Source organism: Pezoporus occidentalis, unplaced genomic scaffold, assembly GCF_034315485.1.
Source record: "Pezoporus occidentalis ecotype Australia unplaced genomic scaffold, CSIRO_AGI_Poc_V1 ctg70, whole genome shotgun sequence".
NCBI classification, from domain to species: Eukaryota; Metazoa; Chordata; class Aves; order Psittaciformes; family Psittacidae; genus Pezoporus; species Pezoporus occidentalis.
In genome coordinates, this window is record NW_026916053.1 from 3,275,549 (window position 1) to 3,291,946 (window position 16,398).

Here is a 16,398-nt window from a genome sequence, read left to right on the forward strand (position 1 = left end):
ACAGTTCCCTGCCCTGCACAGGCTGTACCTGATCTCCAGTGCTGATAAGCACAAAGGGACTGTTTTCTGCATCCAGACTTTTCTGTTACTTGGAAGCTTGTTTGCTTCTGGAGGAGCTGAAATACATCAGTCTGGATGTGGTACAGGACAGACAGAGAGGACAGCAGGGAGGAGATGATAAGAAATCTCACGTTCCAGACCTAGACAAGCAAGGTCCAACTGTGCCAGCCTTGGCATCCACATAGATTTGGGTGAGCACCAATGAGTATTCTCTAAAAAACTCCAACCCCAGCCTCAAAGAGCTGCCTTCACCATGGCTCCACCACCTGGCATGAGGCTGCAGCTCCCTTGGAACACTGGCATACTTACAGGCAAAGTACTGCCAGGGCTCGTAGGTAAGGCCAAAGTCAGTAGATCTCTCCAGCACCCAGAGGTCAGGACGAGGGGAATTGGCGAATTTGATCAGGACATACGCTACGTGGAAGAGCTGGAAGAAAGGAACACAGAGTTAGTTGGCTGCTCAAAGCATTGTGAAAACCAGGGAGAGCTTAGAGGGATCCAAGCTGAATACACGAGCTGGCACTTTGCAGATGCTGCTGCTCACAAGCAGCCTGCAGAGCAAAATCCTCCGTATCTAAAAGGATCGTAGTATGACATGGCTGCTGCAGAGCCAGATTAGGGAGCTCAGCTCCCACCAGAATGCAAACAGAACACAGACTCTGTAGCTATGGGCTGTACTCAGGAGGTTGTGCTAGGAGACACCTTAGACTTAGCCTTGCCCGGAGCAGGCAGCACTACAATACATAGCACTATAGGCATGAAGCTGTTCTGTGGACCTTGGCTTTTGGGTTGTTCTTGGGGTAACAGGTTCCCACTGAGCCTTGCACACAATACTACAACATCCTTACTTCTATTTCATGTTCTTAAGGCTCTCCACATAGCAGCTCCCCTTCCCCAGGTGCCACAGGGAGGGGAGAGCAGCACTTGCTTGGGCTGCTCCCATCTGTCTGGACACTGATGTGTGCACACACACCCCTGCCAAGCATAAAATAAACGTACTCTTTAAAGAGCTAAATATCACTGCTGGATGGAAACAAAAGCCACAGCAGAATTTCCCTTCCCCGGCTGGCACAGGCTCGCTCCAAGAATCCCCACTCCATCATCCTGTCACAAAGTGATATTTAAAGGCAAATAAAGTTCTGTTATCAAAGTAAATTCCTAACGTCAAAAACAACCCAAAAGGGAGTTTAGCAGTTGAAAAGCAGAGATTTATAGCTCAGGAATCTCTCCTCATACAAAGGCGGTGCTGTATGAGCATACATCCCCACAAAGACTAACAGGTATCCAGAGGGACACTTGTACAAGGGCAGGAAAAGGATGGCTCCCTGCCTGTCTCAGCTCTCCTGCCCCTGCCGTCACCATCTGCGGAGGGGCCAGAACAGCAGCCTGAAGCTCAGCTCTGCCCCAGCCACACACAGCGCTGAGCCAGAGGATGAGCATTAATAATAACAAGCCTCCAATGCAGCCCTGACAATCCATGGAGGACTTGTTAAAGGGAAAAAGAGACAAGGAAGAGGCATTTAAATCTATCAAGTGATCCATAACACACATCTCGTTATGGTCATTCAGCTGAGGGGTCTGAGGGCTGTTGTGTGGGTATGGAGCGAGAAGACAAGCGCACTCATCCCTGTGGACTGGCATCAGTTCTTTCTCCTCCTCAGCAGGACACACAGACAAAAACTTCCTCAGGCTCCTGCTGGATGCTCCCCTGGCTCCGGTGCAGCCTCTCCTCCTCTTACCAGGGGTTGCTCTGGTTCCCATGGCAGGCTGGCACCTGGACTTACATGCAGGGGCAGACTAAAGGGACTCCACACAGATGCTCAGGATGGAGTGAACTCTGCATGATCCTGAAGCACAGCAGGTCAGAGGCCAGCTGTGGATGCGCAGGAGGATGGGATTTGTCACTACTATCAGGGTTTGCACTGGTAAGGACTGCTGCCATCTGGAATTAAGATATCAAAGTGGTCACCCAACACAGCTCCCTGCTGTCAAAAGACTTGCAAGCAGACTGAGAAAAACCAGACCTAATTGCTGCCTTACCTCTGCAAGCTCCATGATGTAGTCAAGGAACATGAAATGAAGCTTTTTTGGAGGAGCAGCATTTTCTGCCTGTTTACCCCCTCTGCAGAGCTGTTACTTGTTAGTGAAGCCCAAGAGGCTGCAGCTCAAGCAGCTGCTTCCTCTGCAGGACCAGTTCTCACAGCTCAACATCTGCCTCTTGGCACGGAAACAGGGCTGACACCAACCAGTGAAGTTCAGTTACACCTTCCCTCCACTGTAAATCCTCCTCTAGCTTTATTCTACAGGGAATAAATGAATGCTGCTGCTGGAATCTGGCATAGCTTTTAGGTGGACAAAATTCACTGCAGCTCCCATATAGCTGCACACATTCTGGTCCCAGGCACCAGGAGATCCTCTGCCCTGAATGAACAACAACCACAAACACAGTGCTAGCAATGTGAGGCATTTCCCTATCTTCTGCATTTATCCTTTTGCACAACCAGCTCCGAGTTCATCATCAGTGAATCCCTGGAGTTTCTGGGGGGTCCTCACTGTCCAGCTTCGTGCTGGAAATAAAATGTTCCTTATGAAATGTCCTCCAGTCCAAACTCCGCACGCTTTTAGGAGCTCTCAGAAATCCCCTGCCTCTGGAGAACACGGGTTACGATCCAGCCAAACCAGTGCCTGGGGAGAGTCAGCTTTTACACACTGAGACTTGAAGCAAAACCAAGCCTGGGGCTCAGGGCTTTGCAAAGCGCAAACAGCAGGCAAGAAAAGAACCAGTGCTGCTTGGTTGCTGTGTGCACTCCTGGGACAGGGGAATGGCAGGGTCGGGCACGCACAGGCTCCTGACCCGCACGAGCCCTCTCAAGCTGGAAGACGATGTAGCTGGTTTCAGGACATCTGAAGTCATGGGAGACACGTCCACACATTGGGCACTGGGGAGAACTGTGTCCGTGCTTGCTGGGAGCTGAAAGGCCAGACTCAACCCCTGTGGCAGGGTTAAATATCCAAGTCCAGGGGAGCATGCCAACTATTTATTGCTGCTTTTCACAGGAAAGAACATCTGGCTTCTTACTGGATAGTGCTGGGCCAACTACAGTATCTCAGCTAAAGCCCACTTTGGATATTGCTATCCTGCACTCAAAGCCAAACATGATTCCTGAGCTCCGTACCCAAACCCATTGCTAGCGCTGCTGCATGCTGTCAGACTGCTGCTGTTTTGTTCCAGTCGTGACTGCAATTTTAGGACACAAAGAAGGCAGCCAACATGTACACTCACTGCCCTCTATGCCCATTCCTACATGGAGCACTGAAAACATCCAGGAGTCTGACCGCAGTGAACCCCATCCTGGAACAGGAGCCGTATCCTGGTATTCAGAGGCATTTGTGTCACATCTGGCCCGTCCCCTGTCGCTCCATCCCACATCCTTATCTTGCAGAATATCAGATCCTGCCGGAAAACATCAAGGCAGATTGCTGCTTCCAGTGCATGTGCTGAGAAATCTCAGAGAGATACAGAGATGGAGCAGTAAACTCTAAAAATAGAGCTGGCACAAAAGCCAGACTTTTCATTCCATGTTTAGTTCCAGTGCGGTTCTGCCCAACTAATATTGCAAGAGAAATGGCTGGTTTTTTTCCAAACCCTTGATTTAGCTCCTATTATCAGTCAGATGAATAAAAACCTCTATGCTCCCAGTCCCTTAGGCAAATTGTTTCCCTTCTCTATGGAAGAAGGAGGTGAAGCACCAGATCTGATGCACACACTTGTTTCCAGTCAAGCAGATCCCTTGTTCTCACCCCTATAAAATCACACCAGGTACAATTCAACCTTTGACCGTAGCCTGGGCTTACATGAAATGAGTTTTCAGCCAGGAAATTGTGGCAGTATTTCAATAAGCAACCAGCTTTCTCTGAAGATAGTAACATCCCTCCATCCAGCTGCTGCTGTGTTAGTGCATTTGGTGTATTTCCTTAGTAACAATCACTTGTGGCTGCCCCAGTGTCCAGAAGGATGGAGCAAGTCCTGGAGCCAGCAGAGGAAGACGGAGATGAGGGCATTTGCTCCATCTCCCACCCACTCCAGCCCTTTTTGTGTGTTTGGGTAGTGAGCAGCTTTATCCAGCACCAAAATCCCATGCAAATCTAACGCTCAATTACTGCCCTGTGTGAGAGTTCGAAGATTTGAGGAGTAAAACCAGAACCCCGTGAGGCAAGAGAGGAGCAGCACGTGCTTTGTCCGTCCATCCATCTACCTACCGATGTAAGCAGCACATGGTGGCAAACTTGCACATTTCTCTTGTATTCTCTCCCTCAAGACACTGACCCCAGTTCTCCAGCTCTGGGAGGCACAGGCGGAAAACAGGAGAGCAAAGCTGGACCCAGCTACATCCCATGTTTCTTTAGTGAGGGATTTAAGTCCCACTGCCAGTCCTCCGAGGTGCCACAAAGCCACACAGTAACGTTTAATATACAAAAGTCAATTCCACATTGTTGTAACATTGGCAACTACATGTGGACAAACAGCAAGAGAGGCCCTTGTCTGGCCCTCTGTCAAAGAGGTACGAGCAGGCAGTGCTGGCCAGGAGCTATGTGCAGCTCTGTTCCTGGCCCCGGAGCGCACAGGGGTAGTTTATATAGTAAACCACTCTAATTTTCCGTAGGACAGATTTATTACCTTTCGTGTTGACTTATTAAATAGCACCATGTGAAAACAAAGCAGTTCATCTCTTCCTAACTGCTGCTAAATATCCCTGCGGAGCGTGCGTGTGGATAGCGTTACCAGCACTGCCGTATTCCTGCTTGGGATTTCCTGGAAGGATCGGATAGAGCAGGCGAGCAGGTGCTGCTCAGTGCATGGGCAATAAATCCCACTCTCAGGGGCACATGAGGCCTCCTGGATACACACAGCAGGGCCAGAAGCAGCAGCCAGCAGCAGTTTGGGGTGTACTGGGTCACGCACAGCAGCTCCAGACACAGAGTCATAGAATCACATCCGCAAAGCCCAGTCTGAAGCAGAGACCACAGGAAAAACCCAGATGAACCATTTCACAACCACTGTGTAAAGTGCTTTGGGTCTTTTTTCCTTCATTTTTCCTCAAAGCTTTCAATCCTTTTGCTTCCCTTCAATCCCATCCATTCCTTGGCCCAACACTGCTGTTACAAGCCCAAACCTGGAAGATGTGGCAGAGGCCAGAGCCTGGATGAGGTTATTGGTCCATAGCACCAAGGAAAAGCAGCTCCCTTGGAGCACAGGTCACCTCTGCCCAGCTAAGGCTAGTAAGCAACCAAACCTCTTCATCCACCTTTTCTCTCTGCACACAAGCACATGGAAGGTGGGAAAGCCTGGGAAAGGCAGAGAGCTTTGGCTTGCTTCGAGTTGCTCTGGGTCAGCGATCTGCCCTTTTTGCATCTTTTGCCTGTAATCATTTATTCTCATGGAAGCAATGGATTTACTCATTAACAGCCTGACATCCCCCTGCAGTCCTACAGCACATTGATTTCTTCCCGGCACATACATCATAATCCTTTTCCAAACTCTCACATGTAGCTGCTGGTAAGTGTGTGCCTACCTTTTCTTTCCAATCACACAAGAACTATTTCAACCTCCCTTGGCAGCAGAAGAAAGTTCCAAGCAGGTCTGGCTTTTTATCCAGTCATTTACTGCAAGATACTCAATCCCCTGAGACCAAACAAACCCTGCACAGAAAAGCACAGAAGTCAGTGTTTGAAAGATGGGTGTGAGCTGAAACACACTTTGCCTGTTCCCCTTCTTTGCTCACAGCCGCTCTTGCCTCATTCTTGTTTGTCTGCGTGTCCAATCCTCGCTCTGAAAAGGACATTTTCCCTAACTATTCATGCTGGTTCTGAAGGAGAAGGTTCCCCCATCCTCGTTATCCCAAGATTTAGATAGCCCAGTTTTAGAAACAACCATCCATCCCCTTCCACTGTCTGCAGAGCCCATTGCAACTCATCACACCCATGCTCAGAAGCCCCTCGGGTTTGGCACACCTCTGACAGAGAACCCAGAGCTGCAGGTAGGTAGCTCTTATCTTCCCCTGGGACAAGGCAGAGGCTGCCCTGAGCCCACTGCTGCTCCAGGAGGTGACAGCATCCCCTGCCCAGCCCAGGACACACACAGACCCAAGCCCAAGGGGAGAGGATGGAGCTGCAAAGCTGTAGCTGTTCACACACCTCTGCAGGGCTGGGGAGGGAGGCGAGCACCAGGACCCAGGCACAGGGAAGGGACTGGGTTTGGCACCAGCCTGTTCCCAAATTCTTCTCTCAAAACCCAAGGGCTTTATTGAGAGAGATCAAGGAAAAGCCTCTCCTGGAAACCACGGATGTGGAGCTACCAGGCAGCATGAAACCTGCTTGGTGATGTAACAGCAGCAGCCACCCAACGTCTCATGATGTTATTTTGCAAACAGTTGCTGTTCCCTCTCTAAGCAGCTTGGCTTAAGGAACAGCTGATGGAGCATTTCCTACAAAGGATTTTTCTTTAAGCACCACTTCTGAGAAGGATTTGGCTCGTCCAGTTTCACACACACACTGCTTTATCTTCACAGCACCCTCCTGTGCGCACTGTCCCTCCCCAGCCCGCACCATACACTCCTGCCAAAACCCCTCAGGGAACCAAATGTGCAGCACTTGGCAGGACAGAGCAGTGCCATCACTTGTGGCTCCATGAGCCCGCACAGGGCTGAATGGAAGATCTGGATAGGCAAGTGTTAGAAATAACCACCAATGGGGCAGCAGTAGAGCCTGACATGCAGCGTGTTCAGGCAGCTGACACTGAGGAGAGGGGCATGGAGGACTATGGGCAAGATGCAGGTTTTGGGGAGCATCCTGTTAAATCCATGCCTGCCTGGAGCTGCAAACAGCAAGTGCCACACAGCTACACATACAGTATTCAGGGGATGCTGACACAGCAACCTGTACATGCTCAAACACAAGCTTGTGCTTAGACCCATACAGGTGGGGTCCTTCCTGAACGAGCCCTTTCTGTGTTTGCCCAACAGACACCCAAGTGCCACTAGGGACAGATATGCCCATGGTGGGTGTAGGTAACTGCAGGCATCACATCAGAGCAAAATGCGGTCAGGATAGAAGGGGATGGATGGAATCCTTTGCCCACACTCTCACTGTGCATTAGGAGTACCCTGCACTTGGCTGAAAAGGCCTTTGCAACTTCTGAGGTTGCTGGGAGAAGTGTAAAGTAACCCCTTACAGACAAGACTTAAATATTTGTCTTTTAGAGCAAACTTGAACAAGCCTGGAAGGACACAGCCAGGCCAGGATGAAGGGCTCAATGCCGCACAGTGAGCTCCTGCAAATAAACCTTTGAAGTCCATTTCACTTGGCTCTATCAGGGTCATTCTCCAGTGCTCCTGTTCACATGGACAACCTCCTTCAGGAGCAGCTGGCCCCAACGCTGCCTTTGCTCAGGGAACAATCTTAAACCAACATTTCAAGAACATCAACTGGCTGCTTTGGGAAGGAAGACTCAAACAACAGACAATACACACATACAAAGGAGAGGATGGCACAATATGCTGCCACAGCATATCCCTGTGTGGCTAAAAACCCCATCTATCATGACTTCTTACTGTATATAGAGAATAAGGTCCAACTTTAGAGCAAAACCTGTCCCTGTTCCTGAACGGTGACTGAGCATCTTTGCACAGGAGGCACTAGAGCAGGGCTGGAGGAGAGCCCAGCCCAGGCCCTACCAATGATGGTTTGATGCCAAACCATCAAAGCAGTCTGTAAGGCCTCCTGGGGCATCCTCTCCTGGGTCAGAGGGAATGGATGGGCTTGGAGTCAAGAGCTGTAATATTTCTTGTAGTGACGGCCCTGCCTGGTACCTCCAGTTTATCAGCAGTCTAACAGGGTAGAAACGATGACCTTGAGCACAAGGAAAAGAAGGAATCTCATTAAAAGCCCATGCTCATCACTCTCCCAGCCAAGGACAACATTGCCATGAGAAGATTTCACCCAAGAATTTGCCAGTCATTGCTCAGAGCTGCTCCCAATCTTTCCCATTCCTTCCAGTATAATTTAACAGCAATCGGTTAGGCTGGTTAACTGTTCACCCAGCTGCAAGCACACTGATGGGCAGAGAAGAAAGTGTCCACAGTAACTGACTGTTTGCTTTCAAAACATATAGAAGGAATCCGTGACTTTGGCAGCAATCGTGATGAAACCAAGCCATTAGGACATGGCACATTCCAGCTCCAGATGTATGGGCACAGCTGGGAAGAAGTGCGAGTCCATGGTTCAGCGCAGCACAGCTCAAAGGCTCTGGTGTCCTTGGGTCCTCCAGGCTCTGCCCATGTACCTCCATGACCTTTTCTGGGATAACAGGGGGCTCTCCTGCGTATCTCCTTTGATTCCCACTCTTGGAAGCGGCCACCAGCTGGGGCAGGCACAGCACAGCCTGCACGATGCAAAGTGTTCACATCCTTATAAATTAAAGCCTCAAAGGATGTGAGAGCAGAGCTGCCTGCCCTGAGCCCAAGCTCCCACACAACTAAGTAGGAATTTCAGCATGCACTAGGCCAAAATTCCTAAACTTCCTCCAAACAAACAGCTCCTCACTAAGAAATCTGGTCTGACCTTTCATACCACTTCAGTTCTGATGCTCTGCAATGCAGCAGCAGAGCCATCCATTTGCACAGTTTCAACATGAAAACAGTGTGGACCACTGCAGATCAGCTTGGGAGAGCTGAAGCAAATCATTGTGTGGCACGATACGTGGCACCTACACTGTACTGCTGTCTAAGCTCAGCAAACACTGTTCGTGGCTAAATAACACCCCAGTAAAGACGGGGTGCCTACTAATGCAGGGTATTTCAAGCCAAGCAAAGAAACTGGCACATTCACAAAGGAGAGTCTGTCTGGTTCTCAGTTTGCGTCCAAACTGGGCTGGAAGCAGACAGCCCAAGATGCATCTCAAGCTCCTATGAGATACAGTGCTCAGCATCCTTCAAGAATGGATTTTGGCTTGAAAGTGTCTTAAACCCCCCGGAGCCAGTGTGACCCTGCAGCCAGCTCCCATAGCTCTGTATCTGCCCATCACCACTCTGCTTTCAACACCTCCCGTACTCAGGCAGTTAGAGAGAGAAACCTGCAATGCAGACAGGCAGATACCTCTCTCCCTTAGGTTAACAAATCCCTAATGATGTAACACCAAATTCCCAACAAGCTGGGGTGGAAGGGTGGAAAACCAAGACAAAAGGCACAGTGATGAACTTGTCCTCTTTGTGAAAGTGTCAGACATCACAAGATGGATGCGTGGCACAAGAATGCAGAGGAGGAAAAGCTCAAGAGGTTACATGAGAGACCTTGTGATTTAGGCCAAGTATAAGAGCAAAATCCCTTAAATGGCCTAAGATTAAAAACCTAAGAATTCAGTGAAGCAATATACACATCATCCAGCTCTGAACATACAAACTGATATCTAATGGATGGTCCCAGTTAAACTAGAAGGTGCTTGAGGTACATGACAAGCCAAGCTGGCTGTGCAGAGAGAAATAAGCATCCCAAAGGCAAGAAGCTCAGCTTTCCTTGAACCTTCCAGCCTGGCAGTTCACTCATATTCTCTGAAGTGCATTATCTCTACTTGCAGGGTTTACTCCAGCCTTGTGCTATCATCTTATTTCCAGCTTCTTCCTGCCCCAGCTTCAAAAAGAACGTCTAACATCACAGAAGAGTATGAATGAGCTCAAAAGAACTCCAGACTCTTTGGCAACCCAACTATCCAGCACACTTTCAAAGGCAGGATGGGGTTTTGCATGCAGAGATGAGGAGAAGCACCACCCCTGGCTAGTGAAGACAGGTTAACTACAGAATTCCCCTAGCACCTTGAGCACAGCTTGACAGGTAAAGAAAGCACTGGTCAAACCAGACCAACCTATCTGCAGCCCATCACTGATCTCAAGCTTGGCAGCACCTACCGGACTCATGGGAGAAGGAGGAAAGGCAAAGACATCTCAGCCATGTTTGTGCCAGGACCATCAGACATGGTCTACTCTCGGATACAAAGCAGCCAGTCTTCAACCCTTTTTGGACAACCATGAAGCAGTTGATTCCTGCAGTTGTATCTGTGAGAGCACACTGAAAAGTGCTCCCAAGGAGCTGGGGGAAGCAACCTTCTCTCTCTGGGTGAGGAGACCATGTCCCAGAGAAGACTTTTTCTATGGACAACATGCACTCATGACTACTGAGAGAAATCTCCATGCCTGTCAGACCAGCAAGGTGGATCCCAGGCAGCCTTCTTCCCTGACAGCATAACAGGATGCACACATCTGCCCCAAAGCAGCAGTCAGGCACCAGCAAGATGCCTCAAAAGGCATCTGAGCTGCCCCACTCAGCAACGTGCAGGACAACAGCCCCTGCAGCCCTTTTCCCCCACCAGTTTAAATAAAATCCCCAAACCAGAACATCCCAGCACTCCCACATAGCCCAGGGCTCACCAGGCACAGCCAGAGCCCAGCCTGCTGCTATGGGATTGTTGCTCAAGCCTGTATCCACCCAGGAAGAGCTGGTTATGACAGCAGAGGCTCCACTCGAGACGGACGTAATCTCCCAAGATAAGGCTTGTCTGTGCTGAAAGGAAATTGGCTGCTTTGTTTCAAACCAGAGCTCCATTGTAAGTACCTTTGTGCATACGCTTACATCTCCTCCTCCGAGCTGCTCGTCCCCATGGGTCAGCACTGAATAAATCACTGCAGCAGCTCCCGGCCAGCACAACCCATGGTGCTGAGGGCTGAGGTCTTCTATGAACCCCTCCTGGGACAGACTTAATTGGACCCTTTAGACTCACTTCACATTTCCAAGAGAGGCCACAGTCCCTTCAGCACTATTTGCTCATTGCAGAAGCAAACTCAAGAGCTCTATCCATCAAAGCCTGATGCTAATGAAGACCAGTATCCAATTAGCAATGCCCCAACTGCCTCCTCAGGGGGCTCTGAAGCCCAGATGTGCTGCAGGGTGTTCACCTACTCTGGCTATGCTACAAGCCTCTTGCAAAGCAGCTTCGAGGTCATCCAGGCTATTCAAGTTTTGTGCTATTTTTAGGGCTCTGAATTATGCAGGGATATCCGGGAAGGCCTCACAGATCTAGCCCAATTCCCACAGAGTTCAAGACCAAACTGCTCACAAACTCATGTTATCCTCAAGGGTTTTCTATTAATGTTTGCCTTATGCCCTCCTGCTTCTATTGGTATTTTAATTCCTTTAAAAAATTCTTATTAAACATTACTTTAAAGTAAAAAATATGCTGCAGTCTTTGTGGGCAAAATGGATTTTAAAGCATTCCCACATTGGGAATGAAGGTCTAAAATGCCTGAAAAGTCAATTCACATCCTGCATTCTTCTTAGCTTTGGGCTCTTACCACAAAAAAACAGAGGAGAAAAAGAGAATGGAGACATCTTTAAAGGCACATAGGCAGGAGAGAGCAGGATGGGTGATTTAAGATCCAAGTTGCCAAACTTCAGCAACACTGTTACCTCAAATCAGCTGGAATCAGTGCAAGGTGGTGTCCTGCAACCCTCCCATTTGTAGAAGTGCCCTGGCCACACTGGCCTGGCCAAGCTCACCAGAAGCATGCAAGCTGGAGCATACTTGCTATGAGCAAAGCAACCCTGGCAGAGGAGGGAATACTCCACAAAGCTGGAATTCACCCCTCCTCCTCTTCATCCAAAATAGCCCCATTGCCAGCTTTATCAGGCTCACTCCAGAACTCAACTGTTCTGGGGTCAGATGAGGAGAAAGGAATCGTAGGCTGGAGATGTGCTGCAAGAGCAATGTGTGTTTGTCCACAACAGGAACACTGGGAGGCTAATGCAATAGGGCTGCTAAGGATTCCTGATCATTTCTGCTTTGGTTTTTGTTTGAGGGTTTTATCAATGCAAAACTACCTGAAGGCAGACCCAGACACTTGGTTATTGAATCTATACCCAAAGGGAATGTGCACAGCCCATGTGTTAAGGCAAGACCACAGCGACTCCTGAGCCCGTTCATCACAGCAGCCAAGACCTGCTGCATGCTGCTGTGTGGAAAACAAGTGTTACTCACTCGCTTGTCTACAGCATATTATGTTTTGAAATATTTATTGCCATCCCAATTGGAAGAAAGAAACATTTCTCTCTTGGACATAATGAAAACCACATTTCCAGCACTTCACAGCTGGAAGCTGGAAAGGTGGCCAAAGAAAATCCCTTTTTTTTTTTGCCTCCTTTAAAATAAGCATCTGGAAAACTCGTTTGCTGAAGAAGGGGAACCCTCCCCAACCAACCCTGGGGAAAGAGTCAATTAAAGTTGGTCACAATTCACAGGCAGGAGCTGATAAGATCGCATCGTGAGTGTGATATCAACATCGTGTTTTCTGTCTGCCCCTGGCAGCTCCACTCCGGTAGGATGAAAAGAAGCTGCTTTTAGTTAATGAAATGCAGCAGCTCCCCCAGGCAGAGGGTTCAGTATGGTTTCAATCAGCCACTGAAATATCAGGGAATTCTTTAACCTCTACCATACATCTCTTTGCCTGATACACTCTGGGCGATGCTGACATGATCCTGCTTCCCAGGGACGGCAAGTGAGCTCCCTTCCACTCCCAGCATCAAGCTGTCCCTGGGACCAGCTCCTCCAGCCTGAACCATAGCATGGGCTGGGTTGGAAAGGACCTTATGGCCATCTTGTTCCAACCCCCTGCCATGGGCAGGGATGCCTCACACCAGACCATGTCACCCAAGGCTCTGTCCAACCTGGCCTTGAACACTGTCAGGGATGAAGCATTTACCACTTCTCTGGGCAACCCATTTCAGTGCCTCACCACCCTCACAGTAAAGAAATTCCTTATATCCAACCTGAACTTCCCCTGTTTCAGTTTGAACCCATCACCCTTTGTGCTATCACTACAGCCCCTATTGAAGAATCCCTCTCCATCATCCTTGTAGGCCCCCTTCAGACACTGGAAGCTGCTCTGAGGTCACCTCACAGCCTTCTCTTCTCCAGGCTGAACAGCCCCAGCTTTACAGCAGGAACACAGCAGAGGGACTGACAACTGGCCCAGATGAGCCCTTGTTCCCTTCCTTCCGTTCCACAGGACAGCTCCTCTTGCCCTCACAGCTCCTGCAAACCCCTGCTCTCGGATGCACGGATGGCTTTCCCCAGAGCAGCCGACGAGAACAGAAGTGCTCTGCTTTGGACACGGCTTGTCTGGGAAAATGTTTCTCCTCTCAATTTCCTGACAGGTTGGAATTCTTTCGGAGGGAGGACTCTGGGGTTGTTCCTAAAGAACGCACTGTGTTATTGTAACTACTAACAGGAAATTGATGGCTCGCTCTGTGGTGGGACAGAAGGCAGTCCCTGTGGGGCAGGCTGCTGACTGCCCCCACCATGGATGCTTCCCGTGTGCCAGTGGCACTGCTGGCTGTGCAGCGGAGACTGCCGAAAGCACTAGACACCCCTCGAAGGGCCAGCAGTAGATGCAAGGGAAGAGGGAAGGCACAAGCCAGAGCCCATCCAGCACAGTCTCCCATAGCTGTGGGGCAACCGAAGCCTAAAGCCTTCCTCTGGGTTTGCTGCACCCACCACGGACACCAAAGCCACTTCCAAAATGAAGTGTGTCACCTCCCCTCCTTATGGGATGGGCAGACCCTTCTCCCCTTTCCTCCCTTCTGCCTTACTGGAGCCCTGGCTACTGTGTACCAACCGCTGGGAGGAAAAGCTGCTTCTGGCAAATGCAAGGCACTGAGAAGCAGAGTCAGCTCACGCTGTTTTGCAGCATGCACTTATCTATCTCTGCAGGCAGCCGGGCTCTGCCAGAACAAACAGGACATCAAATAAACAACACATTAAGATGAAGCACGCTGCGGACACGTGCGGTCACTCCGGTCTTGAGCCCCAGCGGCTCCCACAGCTCGGGCATCTGCAGCTGCTTTGCTCACCATAGAGCCCTGGCTTTTCTGACCTGCACAGGGCTGCCTTGGAGGTACCTTGGCTGCAGAGAGCAGGTCTTGCTGCTGACAAACCCAGCTCAAACACAGCAGCTTCACTTAGCTGAGGACCGATGCTTTTGACACACCTCCAGCTACCCTGGTCAGAAAGGGTTCCGCATACAGAGAAGAGGCCAACAGCAAACAACATCACTCCTGTGAGCGTTGTGCTCAGGCAGCACTGAGCCAGCAGCAGCACTAATCCACCTGCTCACATTTCCAACACTGGATTTCTGGCTGGTGAGGAAGAGACCCGGAGGAAGAGGCACAGCCCAGAGCTCCTTGAGCCCCACAGGGTGTTTCAGGTCACACTGCTGACCCAGTTCCCAATCCGGGTGGTAGCTATTCCCACCGGCAGTGCTGCCGGCACAGCACCTGTCTCCCCTCTCCCCGTCAGCAACCTGACCCACAGCAGCTCCACCACGGACACGCTGACATCCTGTCCTGGCCCCAGGGACACTGAACCACGTCGGGTCTTGCTGCTGACGTGAGATGCATGAGTTAGGATGTGGGGAAAATAAACCCCAGAGCTGTGCCAGCACCGGCACCAGACAGTGTCCCGGGGTGTGGCAGACATCTCCGGTTCCCTCCTTCCTGATGGTGTGGGTACTTAACAACTGGGTGCCACCATTGCAGAAATCCAAGCCCTTATCCCCACTCCCTGCCCAGAAAACATCACCAGGTGGATTTATTACCCCTCAATGCAAGAAAAAGCACCACACGTACTAGTTATGGATATGGCATAAGCACTGGGTTACAAACTCAGCATGCCCTGACCACCAGTGTGTGTCCTTGCTGGAGCAACGTGGGGTCATCAGCACTGCAGGCACAGGCAGCTCATCTCCATCGGGTTCTGGGGTTTGCTCTCCATTCAGGAGAGCACACAACAGCACACAGGGAGGTACACACTACTGACCTGCCTCCATCCATGCTGCTCCTCCATGGAGCAAGAATTAAGGACATGCGGCTGATGCTTAATTTTGGAAGCAGCAGTAGCATTGTTGCAGCATGTCTTTCTATTATAAGATTAACAAGAAGCCTTTAACAACCTGGTATGAATACCCCAAAACACCTTCAGAGCAGCCATTTAACTCCTACTGTTTGCTGACCACTTGCAGTTCTAGAGGCAAGGACCTTGCAAGGGCAATTCAGCACTGAATGCAGCACCATGTGTAACAGTGATGCAGACACCGTTGGGAAGAAGTGGCATTGCTCAGCAGGACACATGTGAACCTGAGCAGTTTGGCTCACAAGCTGTTGGAAGCTGTACTCTGTGGTCCAAGGGAGGCCGCTGCTCCCAATGGGAGCTTTATAAATATTCTCCAGGATAAACATTTGTAAATAGTGTCTTTCAACTTGCCCGAGACCAGACTCTTGATGTCCTGTTTTCAAAGAGAGCTGCCATCTTCAAAGCAGGGGAGGCAAAGCCATTCACGCAGGCAGGGTAGCTACAGCAATGCAGTTTGGCACCGCTCTCCAAAGCGGCTGTGGTGGGTGTTTATACTAGCTGTGCTGTGTGTGTCTCCCAAGCACAGCCAAAGCCTCCCAGCACTGCTCCCAGGCACAGGGAACATCGTCTCGACGGCCTCCAGAAATTGGATCTGCCTGGGGAAAGGTGATCTCCTCCATACCCTGCTGCTAAGGGACAGGGGTCACATTCTGCTAAGATCACAGCAAAGCAGGCTGGCATCTGCCTCCGAGCCTCACGGTTCATGAAATCAATATATGGGTTGTGGTAGCAATTTCACCTCCTCTGCTCTTTGAAGAGTTCCCTCCCTCCCCCTTCTGTTAGCCATGAAACCATTCCCCGGGTGGTCCCTTCCAAGGCTGTAAATTGGGTTGTTGAAAGCCTTAGCAAAAGAAAGGTCAGATGCCTTCTAAACCAAGCAAACCCCATTGTGCTAGACAACTATTTGCAATTATTCAGAGGATATCTACATCCACACTGCTGCTTGCGCCACAGCAGGCATCAAGCCTCATCCAGATGCACCCACGTTGCACTGGTTTCCCCCAGAACAACATGATGAAGATGAAACTCTTGGTGCCATGCCCTAGACCTCCAGCTCTAGCTACAGAATGAGGCAAAGGTGGTGTGAGTTGTGGAGCTGCTGCCCTTCGCTGTGGTTGGTAAAAGCCCATACAGAAGAGAAACCTGTTGGGAAGCAGAGCTCAGACTCAGCACTGTCCAATTCAATGGGTCCACAAGCAAGGAAGATGCTCTTGAAGGGGCAGCCATAAAACCCAGTGTCTTCTCTGCAGGTTCAGCCACAAGCAGGCAATAGAACATACACACTTATAGACATACACCTGCACATATATACACACAAGGGTCATCAA

At 50.1% G+C, this 16,398-nt stretch overlaps 1 protein-coding gene across 2 annotated transcripts in view; it reads right to left on the bottom strand.

Annotated features, from left to right (window-relative positions):
- Positions 1–16,398, bottom strand: part of LAMA5 (laminin subunit alpha 5) — an 84,248-nt gene that overhangs the window by 49,034 nt on the left and 18,816 nt on the right. For both annotated transcript variants that reach the window (XM_062642193.1, XM_062642192.1), the window contains exon 3: positions 370–487. In XM_062642193.1, coding sequence (XP_062498177.1) covers positions 370–487 — 118 coding nt within the window. The remainder of the gene's footprint in view (positions 1–369; positions 488–16,398) is intronic.